The sequence below is a fragment of the Anguilla anguilla genome, chromosome 16 (assembly GCF_013347855.1).
Source record: "Anguilla anguilla isolate fAngAng1 chromosome 16, fAngAng1.pri, whole genome shotgun sequence".
Classification (NCBI taxonomy): Eukaryota; Metazoa; Chordata; class Actinopteri; order Anguilliformes; family Anguillidae; genus Anguilla; species Anguilla anguilla.
This window is the reverse complement of record NC_049216.1, coordinates 11,345,596-11,364,028: the sequence shown is the minus strand read 5'-3', so window position 1 is coordinate 11,364,028 and position 18,433 is coordinate 11,345,596. Positions and strand designations below refer to the sequence as shown.

General features: G+C 48.7%; 1 protein-coding gene across 3 annotated transcripts in view; it reads right to left on the bottom strand.

Moving 5' to 3' along the window:
• The window catches only part of LOC118214959 (leucine-rich repeat-containing protein 28-like), a 27,371-nt gene that overhangs the window by 3,436 nt on the left and 5,502 nt on the right, over positions 1-18,433 (bottom strand). For 2 of the 3 annotated variants that reach the window (XM_035395271.1, XM_035395270.1), the window contains exons 5-8: positions 16,790-16,927; positions 8,593-8,799; positions 4,908-5,010; positions 3,679-3,857 (exon numbers count right to left, since the gene is read on the bottom strand). In XM_035395271.1, coding sequence (XP_035251162.1) covers positions 3,679-3,857; positions 4,908-5,010; positions 8,593-8,799; positions 16,790-16,927 — 627 coding nt within the window. The remainder of the gene's footprint in view (positions 1-3,678; positions 3,858-4,907; positions 5,011-8,592; positions 8,800-16,789; positions 16,928-18,433) is intronic. The other variant, XM_035395272.1, reaches the window with a different exon arrangement.

Here is an 18,433-nt window from a genome sequence, read left to right as displayed (position 1 = left end):
CTCTCTCTCTCTCTCTCTCTCTCTCTCTCTCCCTCTCTCTCTCTCTCTCTCTCTCTCCCTCCCTCTCTCTCCCTCTCTCTCCCTCTCTCTCCCTCTCTCTCCCTCTCTCTCTCTCTCTCTCTCTCTCCCTCCCTCTCTCTCCCTCTCTCTCAGTCTGGCTGTCAGATGATCCCGCTGGTAGTGAATCCCTCTCTTTGCCTCGGCTGACGTGTGGCCAGTGTTCCAGGGCCAAATGGAAGCCTCGGCTGAGGTGAGTCAGCTCCTGCCCCGCCATAAAAGTGCTTCCAGATTCATGAGAGGGGCTAAACACAAGCAATACAGTACAATAATAATAATACTGTTTTATAGCAAGATAGAGACAGAGTGAGAGACAGACAGGCAGGCAGACAGACAGACAGACAGGCAGGCAGGCAGACAGACAGACAGACAGACATGCAGACAGACAGGCAGGCAGGCAGACAGACAGGCAGACAGACAGACATGCAGTCAGGCAGGCAGACAGACAGACAGACAGAGAGAAGGAGAGAGACAGACAGGCAGTTAGTCAGGCAGACAGGCAGACAGACAGAGAGAAGGAGAGACAGACAGGCAGACAGACAGAGAGAAGGAGGGAGACACACAGACACATGGATTCCATCAGGGGCGTGTGCGTGGAGCTCCAGCTGGACGTGCAGTAGAAGATGAAGCCATGTTTTGGCAGGGTCAGCGGTCAGGGTTCGAGGGTTTTCTCGGCAGTGAGGTGTGAGAACGCCGTCTTCCTGGAATCATCTGGTCCCGGGGGGGGGGGGGGGGAATAGCGGATGAAGGGCGTGGCCACACTCCCCCCACCCCTCCCTTGCTCATCTGTGACTTTGGAGACGACCTCTCTCTCCTGCCTGTAGGTGCCTGAGAAACCCCGCTGCAGACTGCAGGCGTGGGATCGGAGCCGGGGCTGGCCGGTTGGGCTCGGGGGCCATGTCCAGACGTGGGCCGATCCGCCGGGTTAATTCCGGCGCCGGCGTCAGACTGCAGACGCGCCGCGCCGCCGGGGGGTTCCACGCGTTCGGCAGGCGGCGAAGGACGGGGCCGCGCGGCGCTCGTTAGCGACGGGGCCCCGCCGCTTCCCGCGAGATACGGCTCCAACTGCCGCGGCGCGCCCGCCGGCTCCCCGGTTTTCACGTCGCGGTTCTGCCCCTGTCTGGGTCGGCTCGACCTAGACAGGGGCCGGACCGGCGCGGGGCCAGCAACGGCACTCTAAGACTCAGCACTAAAACAAGAGCCCTCAGCGCTGTGCGCACAAACACACAAAATAAGCTTTGTGTTCTTTATCAGACACTGGCCTGCACTCTCTCTCTCTCTCTCTCTCTCTCTCTCTCTCTCTCTCTCTCTCACACACACACTCCCTCTCTCTCTCTCTCTCTCTCACACACACTCACTCTCTCTCTCTCTCTCTCTCCCCCTCTCTCACACACACTCACTCCCTCTCTCTCTCTCTCTCTCTCTCACACTCACGCACACACACACTCACTCCCTCTCTCTCTCTCCCCTCCCTCCCTCACTCCCTCTCTCTCTCACACTCTCACGCACACACACACTTACTCACTCTCTCCCTCTTTCTCTCCCTCTCTACCTCTCTCTCACACACACATCAGGAAAGGGCAGACCACATTTTTCAAGTATAAAATGTTTCACAGTCTCAGCAACCAACAATTCGGTCCAATTAAAGGCTCAGCTTGAAGAAAGAGAGAATGTGCAGTACGTCAGCTCCAGGAACAGGTAGTCCACCTCTGCTGTCCGCAAACATGTGTGTGCACATGCACGGTCAGTGTAAATCTGCATGGGCTTGAAATGGCCGAGACAGTTCAGGAAAAGAGACAAAACAAATGTAAAAATGGAAAGGGAAAATGTGTAGTTGTGCGTGCCAGACAACACGCTAACTGCCTAGTCATTCTTCACGCAGAACCACCCCACATGCACTAGTCTGCTGTTGATCTTTTCGCCAGTAACTTCCATTGGACGGCACTTCAAAACGCTCATCTGCTTTATTCCGCCTAATTAAAAAAATGTTTATCCGGGACAAAAGTATTTGGAATGCACAATAATCACCGCAACTTCCTCCAGAGATCCAAGGGCCGCTCAGTTGCTATCGTGCGAGGGGCATAGCGGCCATCCCTGCCAACCCAACCCTCACGCGGCCGACGCCCAGCCATGTACACGCTGCTCTGAGAGGCTGCTACCCTCAGTCAGCACTGACACAGGCGGGGTCAACACAATCAGTTCTGATATAGTCAGTACCGACACAGTCAGTACTGACACAGTCGGGATCAACACAATCAGTTCTGATATAGACAGTACCAACACAGTCAGTATTGACACGCTTAGTGCAGACACATTCAGCACCGACACAGTATCAACGCAGTCAGTACCAACAGTCAGCATCAACGCAATCAGTTCCGATACAGTCAGTACTGACACAGTTGGTACAGACGCAGTCAGCATCGACGCAGTCAGCATCGACACAGTCAGTGCAGACAGAGTTAGTACCGACGCAGTCAGCATGATGCCCCAGTCTATGGGGGCACACCAATAACTGGAACTCAGCACTGCAGCTCTTCTGCATCTTTAAGCTCCATCCCTTGCGGGACGCATTAAGCAGGTTTCTGGCCTGATCGCAGAGCGGAGAGCGATGAGCAGAGCCGCTCTCGCTCCCGGTGCGCGACTGCGGTCGGACTCCCCCCCCCTTTCTCATCCGTTTATGGGGCGTGCAGAAGCTCCAGACCGCATGCGGTTTAATAGGCCTCTGATTAAACCTGTAATTAGGCCCTAGCGCGTAATGGCGTGGTAAACGCTCCCCTGGCTCCGCTGGGAGAGACTGCGCAAACGCTGGCTGCTCTCCATGCTGGGCCCGATGCACCGGACCCTATGATCTGGGCCCTCCGCGCTGGGCCCTAACTGCTGGGCCCTCTGTGCTGGGCCCTAACTGCTGGGCCATCTGCGCTGGGCCCTAACTCCTGGGCCCTCTGCGCTGGGCCCTAACTGCTGGGCCCTCCGTGCTGGGCCCTATGATCTGGGCCCTCCGCGCTGGGCCCTCTGTGCTGGGCCCTAACTGCTGGGCCCTCTGCGCTGGGCCCTAACTGCTGGGCCCTCTATGCTGGGCCCTATGATCTGGGCCCTCCGCGCTGGGCCCTCCGTGATGGGCCCTATGCCCTATGATCTGGACCATCCACTTCATGTAAACAGCGCTGTACAGATTAAGGAGCTGCACCCGTAACTCGGTCTTCAGGTTCAAACACCAGGCTCTGAGCCCCTGAGCAACGGTGCTTAACTCAGTAAAAGGATTAATGGATAGCGTGTTAAACAGAAGGCTGCTGTGTACAAAGAAGTCTTTACAATTTCGTATTACATTACAGACACTTAGCAGACGCTCTAATCCAGAGTGACGTACAGTAGTGGAGAACACACAAGCGTTACTCTCAGGAATACAAAAATATATTATCGCCAAGAAGTCACACTGGGTATCCTCTATGCAAAAATAACTATGATTACAATAATTATTAGGATAATTGTGATGATTATTATTATTAAAGACCCTCTTAAAGAATCCATAGGAGTTGAAAAGAAAGGACTTCTTTTGGCACATTATGGGAAACAGTGTTGTGAGTGAGGGACTGAAGGGCATCGCTGTAGTTACTCTCTTACCCCTGTGGGGGGCGCTCGACTGGTGTGCGCTGTGCAAGGCCCTCATAGCCAGCTCCTGCAGGGGCTCCACGCCCTCCGTCTCCATGCCGACGGCCTGCACCTCCACCGGGAGCGGGATGGTCACGTCCCCGAGCGCGACGGACAGCAGCCTCTCAGACACCTGCGGAGACAGGCCACACCTGCAGGGACAGGACAGCCAATCACTGCGCTGGCTCACAACTACAGGGACAGGACAGCCAATCACTGCGCTGGCTCACGACTGCAGGGACAGGACAGCCAATCACTGCGCTGGCTCACGACTGCAGGGACAGGACAGCCAATCACTGCACTGGCTCACGACTGCAGGGACAGGACAGCCAATCACTGCACTGGCTCATGATTACAGGGACGGGACAGCCAATCACTGCACTGGCTCACAACTACAGGGACAGGACAGCCAATCACTGCACTGGCTCAGAACTACAGGGACAGGACAGCCAATCACTGCGCTGGCTCACGACTACAGGGACAGAACAGCCAATCACTGCGCTGGCTCACGACTACAGGGACAGGACAGCCAATCACTGTGTGGCTCACAACTACAGGGACAGGGCAGTCAATCACTGCACTGGCTCACGACTACAGGGACAGGACAGCCAATCACTGCGCTGGCTCACGACTACAGGGACAGGACAGCCAATCACTGCGCTGGCTCACGACTACAGGGACAGGACAGCCAATCACTGCACTGGCTCACGACTGCAGGGACAGGACAGCCAATCACTGTGCTGGCTCACGACTGCAGGGACAGGACAGCCAATCACTGCGCTGGCTCACGACTACAGGGACAGGACAGCCAATCACTGCACTGGCTCACGACTACAGGGACAGAACAGCCAATCACTGTGCTGGCTCACAACTACAGGGACAGGGCAGTCAATCACTGTGCTGGCTCACAACTACAGGGACAGGACAGCCAATCACTGCACTGGCTAACAACTACAGGAACAGGACAACCGATCACAACACTCATCTCTGCAGCACAGAGCCCTGAATCATGGTACTGACGACAGAGGAAACAAGAGCAGTTTGGCCACCACCAAAGATGCATAACCTGAAAGAGAGAGGGGAACAGGGACTAGAGGAGAGACGGAGAGGAGGGTAAAGAGAGGGAAAGAAAGAGAGAGGGAAGGGAAAAGAGAGGAGAGAGGAGAGAGGGGGAGAGAGGAGAAGACAGGACGATCGCTCACCCGCTGCAGCCGATCACCTTGCTGTAGAGAGAGGACGGGAGACCCTTCAGGTGAACGTTGTTGTCGACAAAGACGAACTGCAGCTCTGGCGAGCGCCCTAGATCTGAGAGAGAGAGATGCCCCCATCATCAGTCTCCCTCCCCAGCTCCACATGCCCCCGCTCTCCTGTAAGACTGCTCCTGGTCTCCTCTAAGACTGCTCCTGCTCTCCTCTAAGACTGCTCCCACTCTCCTCTAACACTGCTCCTGCTCTCCTCTAAGACTGCTCCTGCTCTCCTCTAAGACTGCTCCCACTCTCCTCTAAGACTGCTCCTGCTCTCCTCTAAAACTGCTCCTGCTCTCCTCTAAGACTGCTCCTGCTCTCCTCTAAGACTGCTCCTGCTCTCCTCTAACACTGCTCCTGCTCTGCTCTAACACTGCTCCTGCTCTCCTCTAAGACTGCTCCTGCTCTCCTCTAAAACTGCTCCTGCTCTCCTCTAAAACTGCTCCTGCTCTCCTCTAAGACTGCTCCTGCTCTCCTCTAAGACTGCTACTGCTCTCCTCTAAGACTGCTCCTGCTCTGCTCTAACACTGCTCCTGCTCTCCTCTAACACTGCTCCTGCTCTCCTCTAAGACTGCTCCTGCTCTCCTCTAAAACTGCTCCTGCTCTGCTCTAACACTGCTCCTGCTCTCTTCTAACACTGCTCCTGCTCTCCTCTAACACTGCTCCTGCTCTCCCCTAACACTGCTCCTGCTCTGCTCCCTGAATTATTAAAGGGGAATCATCAGCCACTGGCCTCTTCTCATATCCAGGCAGTTAAAATTAAACACTCAAACCAAGAGCATTCCAGAAGCTGAGGTGATTATTATCACCGATGTGCTTCACTTCACAGCAGTGTAAAATATTTACGGTGTGTGTACTGTGTAAAATCATTATGGTGTGTGTATGGTGTAAAATCTTTACTGTGTGTGTACGGTGTAAAATCCTTACTGTGTGTGTACGGTGTAAAATCCTTACTGTGTGTGTACTGTGTAAAATCCTTACTGTGTGTGTATAGTGTAAAATCGTTACGCTGTGTGTACTGTGTAAACTCTTTACTGTGTGTGTACTGTGTAAAATCCTTACTGTGTGTGTACTGTGTAAAATCATTACTGTGTGTACTGTGTAAACTCTTTATTGTGAGTGTACTGTGTAAACTCTTTACTGTGTGTGTACTGTGTAAACTCTTTACTGTGTGTGTACTGTGTAAACTCTTTATTGTGAGTGTACTGTGTAAACTCTTTACTGTGTGTGTACTGTGTAAAATCATTATGGTGTGTGTATGGTGTAAAATCTTTACTGTGTGTGTACGGTGTAAAATCCTTACTGTGTGTGTACGGTGTAAAATCCTTACTGTGTGTGTACTGTGTAAAATCCTTACTGTGTGTGTATAGTGTAAAATCGTTACGCTGTGTGTACTGTGTAAACTCTTTACTGTGTGTGTACTGTGTAAAATCCTTACTGTGTGTGTACTGTGTAAAATCATTACTGTGTGTACTGTGTAAACTCTTTATTGTGAGTGTACTGTGTAAACTCTTTACTGTGTGTGTACTGTGTAAAATCCTTACTGTGTGTGTACTGTGTAAAATCATTACTGTGTGTGTACTGTGTAAAATCCTTACTGTGTGTGTATAGTGTAAAATCGTTACGCTGTGTGTACTGTGTAAACTCTTTACTGTGTGTGTACTGTGTAAAATCCTTACTGTGTGTGTACTGTGTAAAATCATTACTGTGTGTACTGTGTAAACTCTTTATTGTGAGTGTACTGTGTAAACTCTTTACTGTGTGTGTACTGTGTAAAATCCTTACTGTGTGTGTACTGTGTAAAATCATTACTGTGTGTGTACTGTGTAAACTCTTTACTGTGTGTGTACTGTGTAAAATCATTACGGTGTGTGTACTGTGTAAACTCTTTATTGTGAGTGTACTGTGTAAACTCTTTACTGTGTGTGTACTGTGTAAACTCTTTATTGTGAGTGTACTGTGTAAACTCTTTACTGTGTGTGTACTGTGTAAAATCATTACGGTGTGTGTACTGTGTAAACTCTTTACTGTGTGTGTACTGTGTAAAATCCTTACGGTGTGTGGACAAAAAAAGCAAAAAGCCCCACAAGAGCAGCTCAGTCCTCTGAGAAACCTGAAGCTCTGAGAAACCCCTGCACACGGCGGCCATCGCAAGCAGCTCCAGGACAAGAGGACTGCTGCCCGCTAAAATAATAATAATAATAATAATAATAATAATAATAATAATAACAACAATAACAATGTCAACAACAACATCAACATCAACACAGGTAGATCTCTAGCACTGTGCTGGAAATGTGATACATGTGAGCCCTGTCTCCTGTGTTCTCCCCCCTGTTTCTGGATAACTGCTCTGGAGGGATTTCACTGTCATTGTGCATTACAGAGAAGCACCGCACTTTGCCTAATGAGGAACAGCAGGACCCCAATACTCTGCTGTGGGAGGGGGCTCTGTGCCCCCACCTGGGCAAAAACTGACCCCCCCCCCCCCGAGCCGTGCTGGAACCAAACTGCTCCACAATCACGCAGGAGGATCCAGACCAGAGCCACACCCTGGACTCAGCCAGATTCAGCATTCCTGGATCAGCCGCACCATCCGGGTTCAGCTAATGTCAGTTTTCACACGAGAGGAGTTATGAAAGCTGAATGTTGGTCTGGGAAATACATGGGGGAATATGACATATACTGCATATAGAAAAGATACATCCCATATCACCATGAATAAAGAAAGTCTAAAATATATCTGTCAAATAAAGATCAGTCTATGTTCTGTAAATACCATATATACTGTTGTCTTCATTACACTATTTAATGCCATTTTTATCACCTCAAGGTTTGTTCCACATGCTCCATAAATCCACAAATTTATTTTTTAAAAACCAAACAAATTGATCCACAAAAATCAGCTCCCCTCCAAATAACAGCCCTTCTGTTTCAAAGCCTAAAAAATCTAAATGACAAGATAATCTGTTTCTTCCCGAAGGCAGGTTGGCCTTTGTTTCAGAATTGGGGGCGCTGGCTCACGCGTTCGCACGCGCACGTTTCCATAGCCCCCAAAAGCACTTCCATTTGGCAGTGCAAACGGGGCTGGCTCATCTGCCAATAAGAGAACGCAACCGAGAGAGATCGGCACCGCTCTTTCCTCACAGGTAAACAACGATTTCACTTCAACCCCAACCACTTTTTCTGAAACATTTGGAAGAGAACCCCAAATTTTTTTAACGGGGAGGTTAAATATGGGGGGGGGGGTGCATTGAAGCTTTCTCTTTCTGAGGGGAGGGGCAAGGCCATAAATATAGCAAATATCAAAGAAAAGAGAAAACTCTGACAGCTCTATCCACCTCACTAGGGTTGATAGAGGTGTAAAATGCTTTGTGGCAAATCCCCCAGGAAAGGTGAAATAAATTGGTATTCCAATTGGTTGTTTGTATAATTGTTAGTTTGATGGCTGTTCGTCTGATTACTAGGTGAATTGGTAAATTGGTTGACTGTATGCTTGATTGATTGGTTAGCAAATTGATTAATTGATTGTTTGATTGATTGATCAATTGATGAATCGGTTGATCGATCAATCGATTGATTAATCGCTTAATCAATTAATCAATTGATCGATTCCCTGTTCCCAGCAGGCCCCCTGGCTCACCCAGCGGTAAGGTTCTCAGGCGGTTGGCGGCCATGGAGAGCTCGTTGAGGCTGCGCAGCTGGCACAGCTGGCGGGGCAGGCCGCGCAGGCCGTTGCGGTCGGCGGTCAGGCACTGCAGGGAGCGGCAGCGGTGCAGCCGCGCGGGCAGCGCCACCAGCAGGTTCATGGACACGTCCAGCGTCTCCAGCTCCCGCAGGTCCCCGATCTCTGGAGCGGGGACGCAAACGCAGCGTGAGGAACGAAGCGCACGTACAGAGCGAGCGCAGAGATAAAACACACCCCCGGTTATTATTATTACTGTCGATTGAACCGCGCAGGAGATCTCCATATCTCAGACACTCACACAGCTCAGATTTTTAAATGCTGCATATTCATGCGGCTGCATATTTACTGAATCGGTTCTGGTTAAGCGCCATTTGCTCAAGGGCACATCAGTGCCCAACCTGGGATTTAAACCCTAAGTTACTAGTCCAGTTAATTACACAGACACACACGCACACGCACAAACACACACGCACACATATGCACACACACAAACACATGCGCACGCACACACACGAGCACACATGCACACACAAACACACACACACACGCACGCACAAACACACACACACACACGCACACACATGCACATACACAAACACATGCGCACACTCACACACACGCGCACACACGCACACACACACGCACACACACACACGCACACACATGGCAGACAGAACAGACAGATGTGCAGATGTGCAATGCACAAACAGACTGGCAGGGAGAATCGCAGACACGCTGTCAAGATTCACGGTTTGTGAAGTTTAGCTGGTGTGACACTCAGCAGTGACTGTGTGTTGTTTCCTTTTCACAGACAGAAGAGCAAGACTGTACGTCGTATTTATTGTTTTTGATACATTTACGTTTTGTTTGTTTCTGTCTTGCAAAAAGCATGTTTGAAGTCTTGATTCTCACAGAGAGAGAGAGAGAGAGAGAGAGAGAGATGAGTGGTAAGAATAAAGCCACTGTGGCAGGTGGTATTGTGAGGAGAGACAGAGGGGCTGATCTGAGATCAGTGTTAAAAGAAAAAGGAGCCCTGGATCAGCTCAGCAACACTCAGAGGCCCTGGGTAATATTCTCCCACCCCCTGGAGCAGCCTTTGTGGCGCCCTCTATTGTCCGGCCCAGGGATTCCCAAGAACAACCCACTTAACAAGTGAACACATTTCCTGTGACCCATTCCTTATTAAAATGTATCCTGACACATGGACTATCCTGAACTATTAGAACGGGTCAGGAATTGGAGCAGTGCCTGTAACATAATCAGCACTAGATTTGACTAGTCTGGTGAGATGTGTGGTGCAGTCTGGAGAGTGGCCATATACAAATCTAAAAGTCTCCTGTGTAGTTTTGGGTTTGATCCCCATCATAGCACTTTCTGGATTGTGATCCCATCTCTTTAGCTGATCCTCTCTGCTTTCTCCTTGTCTGACTAGCAGGGTTAATGATCTACTGATCTACATTTTACTAGTTTGATCATCAATGGAAAGTGTATTGCATACACCTATTTTTTTCCCCATTTGTTATCTCACGATCCATCCCTTTCCACGATCACCAGTGGATCCCCCGGCCGACAGCTTTGGAACCCCTTAGGTCAGATCATGGACTGTATTTCTCTGAGACACTACTAGGTGCGCAGGCAGGCAGGAAACAGGAAGACAATGCCACAGCATCCTGTGAAAAATCCCCAGACTGCACGTCAGCCCGGTACCGTCTCTGACAAATGGGGCCGTGGGTGGGGCTACCAGGGGCCTCTCAATTTTGACATTCCAATAATGTACTGCCTACACACAGGGCCCCAGAGGGCCCACAGCACTCTCAGCTTCCACAGGACCTTTATTTATTACGCCATTTCCTGGGGCAGAAGAGTGGAGTTGGGGGGGAAGGGCGGGGGGGGGGGGTTGAGGTCATGGAACCAGCCCTTTAAATCTCAGTGGGGCACAGCCATTATGGAACCGGCCCTTTAAATCTCAGTGGGGCACAGGCAGTGGACCCCCTTTTAAAGGAAAGAAGAGAACCATGTCTGCGTCTGTGAAAATATCCACCTCTCTAACAGCATAATAATAATAATAATAATAATAAACTGTGTGACAAGGCCCGGGGGTTAGGAAAACTGCAAAGCGAGGGTGTCATGTAACCACCCGCAGAAGCACACACTCCTTTGCAAGGGTGCCCAGTGAAAACAACAGACTGCATGCATTTCTTAGCCTTACGGCCACCATTTTGTAGTGGCTTATTGCCTTAACGCAGTAAAAGAGTAACGAACGCACCACATGCGGTTGGCTGCTGAGGATGGATGTGTCACTACAGGACCGACAGGCTGTCCTGTTAATTAATATCTTCATTCTTTGGCTCAGGTGCCCGAGGAGAGAGGGGCCCAGGGGCATTAGGAGTGTGCTGATGGAGCAAAGCGTGACTTCCTGTGTCATAAGCACCTCAATTTCTGACTGTCAGTACCACCGAGGAAGGCCTGGTGCTGAAGCTTAAAATCTGTCATTTCAGGAAAATTTAACATGCATATAAATGGTAACTATTACAGCAAGGCGGGAAGATTTTTTGGGGAGGTGAAGAACTTACTTGCCAAACAAAAGAACCCAAACACTGATCTCCCAGTCCACAGTGCAGTAATATATTACTGCATCACCAAAAGGCCAGGCCACTTAGCCTGGGCAGAATAGGCTACTCTGTAGAAGTGGTCTTCCTTGCAAGGTGTGATATGCATTGACCTGAGTATGTGGATCAGCTACGAAGATAAATAAATTCACATTAATAATGACTTGATTTAGTAAGTGGAATCTCCACGCTGAAGCGTTCAGTACCTCCAAACTTTCCCCCAAAAAAAGCATGTTTTACAGATGTTTGAAAAACGGCTATTACAATAATTTACATTACGGAGGAGCTAACTGAGCATGTCGGTAATTTAGCATGCAGCGTTGGTTTGTACAATAGAGGACAACGTCGCCTCGAAAGCTTTTCCCTAATCTTGGAATTTGAACACCAAGCAAAAGATTCCGAGCGCAATGACAGGGAATCCTTTCTTGCTCTGAATTACGGGGACATTTGTTTTCAGCTTACGTCTCGTATTTGGGCCACGGTTTCAGAAGATAAACACCACTCCGAGGTATAAAAAAAACACGCTCGGGATAAGCGGAGGAACAATCGGAACTCGAATTACAATCCAAAACGTGAGGGGGGAAAAAAACCCCCGAGAGAGGGTTGGAATGAACCGGTGTTACGCGACGCACAAACGCGCATCTTATCTCATCTCATCCGTTATGCTGCTGAAGTAGGGTCTCGCTCGTTTCCACGCGCGTCGGCCTCCAGCTAAACTGTTTTTGTTATCCCTCTTAAACTGCTATAAGACGCGCACACAAAAACGCATCAATTAAAATACAGGGAAACATTACACAGTCAGCTCATGAATAGTTGTTTTTATCTGAAAAGCAGCAGCAGCAAGTCCATTAGCATATATGCTAGGAGTCAGAATAAGACACCTTTGTTGACGTACTAAACCACTTATGCAATGTTTACACCCAAGATTTCCTCCAGCTCTCGTAAACTGGGTTTCAGTTCATTATGAATAATCATAAGAGTAGATATATGGATGTATAATAAAGCATTGTCAATGGGATAATCAAGGCTGACATATAAACTCTTACTAAAAGCCAAAGCACACGGTTGTTGAAGCAATTCTAATTTTTCTCCAAACGCTTATTCGTTTGACTTTTTGCCTTGAGGAATAAATTCTCTGCAACTTCACTGCAACTCTGAAAACAGGCTACAAAACTTCAACCAGAAATTTACAAGGATAATAAAATCGTTAAACCCGATTCAACCTGGCCAAAAATGTTCATGGCCTCCTCATAATCACCTGCAAAACTACAAATGTTGTTTAATTACACCCCATTCTTAAACCCCCATGACCTAGTTATGCCATTTTAGACGCAGAAAGGCAACTTTCCTCGAAATAGTAATTAGCCTTGACAGACATCAAGCAAGAAAAATAACTAGAAGTGGTCTTTAAAAAATCCTTTTGGTTAGGCAGCATGATTTCTGCATTGCAGTCTGGGTTCAGATAATTATGTCAAAGAGTGACTGCTTCTTGTAAAAGGGCTTTGGTGGGCTGGGTAGAGCGGGTGGAGGTTCGGGGGGGGGGGGGGGGGGGGGGTGCGCTCTGTGCACAGTACGGACGGAGAAAGCAAAACTTACGCTAATACAAGTTAGCTTGTGCCATGAAGCAATATTAACCACGAATGTGAAAAAAGGCATCGCTTGTTACACTTCAAAACAAGCAACCAGATTTTTTTTAACAAGCCAAAAAAAAAAAAAAACGCAACCCACGACCTCATTTCTGCAAGCAACTTGTAAAAAAACAAGCCCAAAGTCGCACATTGTAACCGCACCTGGCAACACTGGTGGCATGTTTGCCTGCTTCACCAATGAGTAGGTGGTAGGGGTGGGTGTAAAGAAAGAGGTTTTTTTTGTTTCATTTTATCAAGTCTAGATTTGTTCCTCATAATATTGCATAAATGCTACAGAAGATGTATATCTTCAAGACTATGGGCAGGCTCAAGAAGGCATACTGCATTTCTTTAATCAGTCCCAACGCTTGGACAAGCAGTCACTGTGCGCTGTGCAGGTAATGGCTTCTACTCACGGACCGACTCTCGCTTAAATGCTGCGCTTGAATGGCTGTACACATGTTTTAAAAACATGTTTTTTTCCCCACATAAAGCCAAAGCTGAGCCATAATTACATTTCATTAAAAAAAAAACACTTGTCCCACATAAATACGGAAACATTGCACGCAAAGTTGGAACCGCAAAAACACTTCAATGCGAGGGAAGGTCTTGGGATCAATGAAAGGCGAAACGATGTGGCTTGAGGGCTGAAGAAGGGATTCAGAGCTTGAAATGATGTGTGAAGATTGAAATAATTCAAAATGAAACCTGTCGGGTTTGCAAATAAATTCTCGCTGGCTTGGAAATTGAACCGGTAAGGGAAAACAGCCGTTTGTTTTAACAGCACAATGTTTTCCTTGGGACTCAAAGGCCTGCTGGGTGCCCAATGTTGCAAACTTGGTGATTTTGCCATCAGATGTAGAGGCTTTTTTCTTCAGTAGTCAGGAGATTTTTTTTAGGCCTGAGAGCACTGAAAAAACAAATGTGCAGTTTTTAATGTTTATCATACCGGTGTTTAAAAATGAAGGACAGCTGAAGAAAATAAGTTATATTTCCCTCTGGATAATCTTATATCTGACCCCCAACCTATGCCTGCAGAAAGCAACTTTTGACTCATCAACACTGGCAGAACTGTTGGCACCATCTGAATAGCATAAAGGACTTGAGCAGGGAATGAAGTGCTTGAGCAGAGAATGAAGGGCTTGAGCAGAGAATGAAGGGCTTGAGCAGGAAATGGATGTCTTGAGCAGGGAATGAAGTGCTTGAGCAGAGAATGAAGGGCTTGCGCAGGAAATGGATGTCGTGAGTGGGGAACAAAGGGCATCAGCAGAGAATGAAGGGCTTGAGCAGGGAATGAAGGGCATGAGCAGGGAATGAAGGGCATGAGCAGGGAATGAAGGGCTTGAGCAGGGAATGAAGGGCATGAGCAGGGAATGAAGGGCATGAGCAGGGAATGAAGGGCATGAGCAGGAAATGGATGTCTTGAGCAGGGAATGAAGTGCTTGAGCAGGGAATGAAGGGCATGAGCAGGGAATGAAGGGCTTGAGCAGGCCCCAGGTAGGTGAGCAGTTAGTGGCAGGCCGGGATTCTGACTCAGAGATTTCACAACAACCATTTGAAAAAAGAAGTTGCGCTCATTTCCAACACTGAAGGTCATTTTGTTCAGTGAGGCCAGAAAGAAAACAAGGAGACAGAGAATTGCAGCTGTGGATGCAGTCACGGGCAGTGCCATTGGCCACTGGGAAGTGGGCGGTCCCCCACCCCGGCCTTTCTCCCCTCTGCTTCTACACACTTCTGCTCGTTTATGACAGTCTCCAGAGGTGTGGAAAACCACTCCAGAGGGAGGTGCTTTAACTGCTGGTAAATTTGCCTTCAGCCCCAATTGCATGCTTCTCACATAAAGGACTCCATTTGCTCTGTTAAAGCCGCTCTTGTTGGATGCCCTGACTGTGGAAATGTCACCCTCGACCTCAGACAGGAAGGTGGTTTTCACAGCAAAAACTGTGAGAAAATAACACAGACGCACCTGCCATCGAAATAAGGGCAAAAGAAAAAAAAACGTTTCCGCAAAATACCGAGCCAGACAAGTTGTCTCCCTGTGGGAAACGACCAAACTGGAAGGACAAACATACAAACGTCCCACTCACCCCTCAGGTAGCCTTCCCAAGATTGCTGGCAGACACTCTGTAGTTACTGAAAATTAGCAGTTATTATTTTGTCAATACTCTGCTTCAAACCTGCAATTTCTTGCCCAAGACACACATTTGCCTGAACCCACTTAAATGAGCGCAAGCTGTACAGCAAGCAGGAAGAGTTTAAGGAAAAGAAGAAAAGTGTGTGGTCAGGAGGATGGCTTCAGAGAAGCCCAGCTGAACAGCTGCTTTACGCTGACCTCAGGTCAGTCCTGCTCCACCTGATGTACACATCCCAACGCAGTGAATTTCACTGAAATGTATGATGTTACTAAGGGTTATAAGAGCTTAATGCAAGCGCGCTGTCCAAACCTTGTCATTGTATGGAAACGATAAGTGCAGTACCACAAGTTCTACTGGGGGGCAGTAGTCAATGTCCCATTGCTTCAACATCCCACTGGTTAGGAGTGGTGTGCAAACAGATGATTCGTCTTTACACACCTGAGAAAGCGGGTGTAGCCCTGGAGGAGTACAGCCCATGTACGGGCAGCTCGGGCAGACTGCGTATGCCAGATCATCCAGAGGAGGCGCTCTTGAGCAGTGAGGCAGGGGAAACCAGAGGGATACACTTGCCTACCCTGGGAGGCTATCACACAACAGTTTTCATTTACTTTGCATGACCAGCAAAGTATTGATGGTGTGGTGATGATGACAAACACGCATGACACTAAAATAGTGTAGGACGTCCAATCCCTGGCCAGGAGTTACAATAATAATACCTTTACCTTTCACTGTAGTTATTACATAACTATAACTATAAAGTGGAGTGCATTGTCTAGGCAGAGCAGGTTTTGTACAAATGGAAGTGTTCCAGTGTGAGGAGCGCAGTGTGAGTGAATGAAGGAGGGGGGCGCTGTTTGTAGACCACGCTCCCCTGCCAAGCCTGTCCCACGAAAACAACACCGTGTTCCCCTCCGACACACAACCCCCCCCCTTCTCTTCTTCTGCGCCTATTTTTGTTTGCTGTTACTAAATTAGGAAGCAGTGCGGCGAGGAGGGGGCGGGGGGCGGGGGGCTGGCAGAGGACACAGAGGGGGACCGCGCCGGATCCGCCGCTGGCCGGCGTCGAACCCGGAGCCCGCGCCCGCGCCAGCCCCGGCCTGCATCGTAAAGAGCCGCCGGGAGGCACAGAAATAGAAGCGGGGACGGGGAAACCGAGGCCAAAAAAAAAAGGAGGAAAAAAAAAAAAGCCCCGGACTCCTGGCCAAAAAACCTCAAGAGGCCCAACAAACAAACAGGGCTGTTCATGCGCTGCCAGGGGCAGCAGGAAGCCGCCGCTCTCGGGGGCCGCGAGGAGTCTGCCGCTCCTCGGCTGCACGGTGCCCAGCTCTCAAACCCCAGGCACGGCGGCTAGGCACGGCGGCTAGGCGCGGCGGCTAAGCGCGGCGGCTAGCCGCACAGCCCGTTTAAACAGGCCTCTGTGGACCCTGAGTGGAGAAGCGGCTCCTTTCAGCTCATAAGGATGCCCCTCCCTCCAGCTCTTTAGCCTGTCTGTTAGCTGGGGGCTTGGATAAAAACCAAGGAAAAAGACAGGAAGTAGGAAGTCGTGGAAGAAAAGAGGGGGAGTGGCATCTAGTGCCGTGCTAATAGAGCCGGTTTGAGTCTCAGAGCGAGGGAGGAGGAGAAGAGTGACAAGAGGATGGAGGGGAAAGAGGGAGAGGGGAGAGAGAGAGCGATTGTGAGTGGGGGTATAGAAAGAGAGGTGAAAGAAAGAAGGGAAAGTGAGCAAACGACAGAAAAGAGAGGAAGGGAGAGGAGGCTGGTGACGCCGCAGGGGCCGTACCTGGAGGCAGGGTTTTGAGCCGGTTGTTGGCCAGCCTGAGGTGACGCAGGGACCGCAGCTGGCCAATCTCAGGACAGATCACGTGCAGCGCATTGTCACTCAGGTCCAAAGACTGGAGCTTAGCCAGCTCACACACGGCTGGGGTTGGGGGGGAAACAGGTCATAGAAACAGAAGTCATCTTACACTCAAATACTGCGAATATGGCTGTGGACAACACAATTCAAGGCCACAAATGTTAATACCCAATGCAATGAAAGCTGAAATATTAATGACGTTTGTACAATGATTCCAATGTTTTATGTTTGGGGTTTTTCTTCAATATGGTGAGAATGTAGAGGCCCTCTGTGGCCTACTAGGCACTTTGCGATAATTGAGCTTACCAGTGCTCTCTTTCTTAATGATATTCCATTTGATTTTGGTAAGCCTAAGGTTTGGCCTATGTCTGACAGTTTTTTCTTATTTTTCAACCTCATAATGGCTTCCTTGACTTTCAATAGTGCAACCATAGTCCTTATGTTGACAAATGCCAATAACACACTCCAAAGGCAATCAAAAGCCTAAAATCAAGACTAGATACTGAAAGATCTCTTATACCTGCACAAAGGAAGCAATTTAACACACCTGACTAATCAGAAATACCAGGAAAGCCATTTGTCCCATTGTGCCCTGAAATTATGGGCAATGTATGAAAAGTGCCGTCATTTCTACATGGTGAAACCAAAACGTATAACGAATCTAAAAATGTGGAGCACAGAGCCAAATCAAGAAGAAAAAACATGTATCCATCTTTTTCCCCAAACATCACGGAGCTCACTATAGGTGCATAAGTTTGCTTTCACTACAGAAATAAAACGCCGCAGCTCGGTACAGTTTTGACACTCGAGCATTTCTTCTCTAGCCCTTCCATTTAAAGGTGTAAAAGGAGGGCGACGTGTTTGCTGTGTGAAATGTTTTCTTCCTCGTGGGACTGGTACACCGTGTGCTCTCCTGGGTCGGCTGTAGCTCGCATATTCCAAGGCAGCCAAGGTGTTAAATGGAGGCTGTCAGCAGCTGACACAGAACTCACACTGAAGAACGGGTCTTTATAATTCACAAAGCATCGTAAAAGGCCGGGTACAGTTTGCCCGATACAAGCTGTACGGGTTTTTAGCTTGGGTGAGGGGGACTGAGGCCATCATGCACTGAGCATTGGAAAGTGCGACACCTCCTTCTTATCGGGGACAGCAGGAGCGTAATGCACCGAACAGCACGGTCTCACACTAACAGACTCTTGGACTAACATCAAAGTGGTGTATGCTTCCTTGAGTGTTGGAAATTGCATGTTAGGCACTTAAATCTCTGGCTTCTTGCAACTTCACGGTGTAACACAAAAAAACGTGGTCTTGTGAAACCGGGGGTTGAATCAGGTGAATCATAGGTTAATAGAAACTATTGCTTGTATTAGAAAGGAAATACTCTGGAGTCTCTTTTTGAAACTCTTCAGTCCCTATTAACTCCTTTTTAAAAGTTTGCAAACATTGGAATTACCTTACCGTCTTTATATTGCATATGTAATACAGACTTGTTCATTTCCAGTGTAATCAAAAACAGGCATATGCACATTCTAAACTGAGCTGCAGGTGCTTCAACAGCAGAACTAATCC